The 1947-nt window shown below is 45.2% G+C and overlaps 1 protein-coding gene across 1 annotated transcript; it reads right to left on the bottom strand.

Annotated features, from left to right (window-relative positions):
* Positions 1-466: 466 nt before the first annotated feature.
* Positions 467-1545, bottom strand: LOC306646836 (olfactory receptor 7A40-like; the record flags this gene model as incomplete). Its single annotated transcript, XM_079115590.1, has 1 exon — positions 467-1545. The coding sequence occupies one exon, from the start codon at positions 1543-1545 to the stop codon at positions 616-618; it is 930 nt and encodes a 309-aa protein (XP_078971716.1). The 3' UTR covers positions 467-615.
* Positions 1546-1947: the final 402 nt, after the last annotated feature.

Here is a 1947-nt window from a genome sequence, read left to right as displayed (position 1 = left end):
ATTTTAGAAATAGTACCAAAAAGTGACCATGGGTGAGTTTCCAGTTCACCTGGATATAGAGCTTAAGTTCATTTGAGCACAAGTGGGTTGGATCTCAGAGGCACAAATCTTCAATCTCAGAGGCATGACTGGACAGGAGACAAGCTCTTGTGCATGCCTGTCCCACATAGTCAACTGTAAATCCACCACTATGTGGATCTTGACATTTTAAGGAAGAGCAGTTATGGTAGCAGCACAGAAAGGAACAAAGAACAGAAAATGGAAAAACAGAATTTCTCCTTCATAAAATAAAGGAAACAGCCTTGGTGACCAAAGTCATTATTCCACTGGACCAGTGCAACTCATCAGGGTATCAGGCTCCCGGGAATCTGAAAAGTGCTTCTGATCTAAGGTGGAAAGGACATTGGGAAAAGGGAGAGAATGTTGAATATCAGAGAGAGGACAGAGCTTCCTCATGAGCATCCTTAAACACTAACGCAGTTGAGAAGAAAGGAAACTGCAGGAAATTCACAGAAAGCACAACCTCTATTTCCATGGTCTGGATAAAGAATTGCAGTGTCTGGTTCAGTGTCTTTGAGTCCTGAGTCCACAGGCACAACTTGGAAAATGTCTCCTCTACAGTTTCCCTCGGAAAAGTCTTCTCAGAGCTCCCGTGAGGTCCTCATTCCTCAGGCTGTAGATGAAGGGGTTCAGCATGGGGGTGACCACGCTGTACATCACCGAGGCTCTTGCTGTCGATTGTGAGTTCTGGGTAATGGAAGAACTGAGGTACACCCCCAGGAGTGTAGAGTAGAACAAGGAGACCACAGAGAGGTGAGAGGCACAGGTGGAGAAGGCTTTGTACTTGCCCTGAGCTGAAGAGATTGCACGGATGGAGGACACTATCTTGGAGTAGGAGTAAAGGACCCCAGCAAGGGGGCCACCTCCCAGCAACACCGCTCCAAAATACATCACCATATCAATGGAAAACGTGTCAGAACAGGCAAGTAGGACCAGCTGGTTGAGTTCACATACAAAGTGTGGGATCTCCAGGTCTGTGCAGAAGGACAGCTGCACTGCCATTAAGATATCTATTAAGGAATTCAGGGCAGTGGTGGCCCAGCATGCCAGCACCAGCAGTCCACAGAGCCGGCGGTTCATGATGACCGTGTAGTGCAAGGGGTGACAGATGGCCACATAACGGTCATAGGCCATCACCGCCAGGAGGAAGTTGTCCAAAACACCAAAGAATATGAAAAAGTATATCTGGATGATGCAGCCTGTGTAGGTAATGACCTTGCTCTGGGTCTGGATGTTCACCAGCATCTTTGGGATGCTGGTGGTGGTGAAGCAGATGTCTGCAAAGGACAGGTTGGCGAGGAAGAAGTACATGGGCGTGTGCAGGTGGGAGTCTGAGATGGTGGCCAGGATGATGAGCAGGTTCCCCAGCACAGTGACCAGGTACATAAACAGAAACAGCCCAAAGAGGAAGGGTTGCAATTTGGGGTCCTCTGAAATTCCCAGCAGAAGAAATTTAGAAATGCGTGTTTCATTCCCTTGCTCCATATATTAAATGTGACTAGTGAAAAAATACACAGAAATCATTTGACATTATTATTCAGTACTAACCTGAAATAATATTATCTTTGAAGTATACAGTCAAGACTAATTCCTATATTTTGTTTATGATCCTTTTTCCTTTAAGGGATTCCTTGCCTTCTCTGATATTGAGTTCCTCTCTCACTCTCAGTCTTTCCTCCACACAAACTTTATTTCAAATCACTAAAACTAACTCTTTCTTCTATTGAGGGATATTATTTTATAACAATGTTGATCCAGTCATGGACTCAGCAATGAAAGGTCACTCCCAAGACACTGAATGTCCCTTGAATCTAATGAGGAAGAAATAATGGAAGGAAGTCAGAGCAAATGCAGGTACATAGAGCACTAATCCTCACACGCTCAGGT

The sequence above is a fragment of the Sciurus vulgaris genome (assembly GCF_902686455.1).
Source record: "Sciurus vulgaris genome assembly, chromosome: 16".
NCBI classification, from domain to species: domain Eukaryota; kingdom Metazoa; phylum Chordata; class Mammalia; order Rodentia; family Sciuridae; genus Sciurus; species Sciurus vulgaris.
This window is presented reverse-complemented; position numbering and strand designations above follow the sequence as displayed.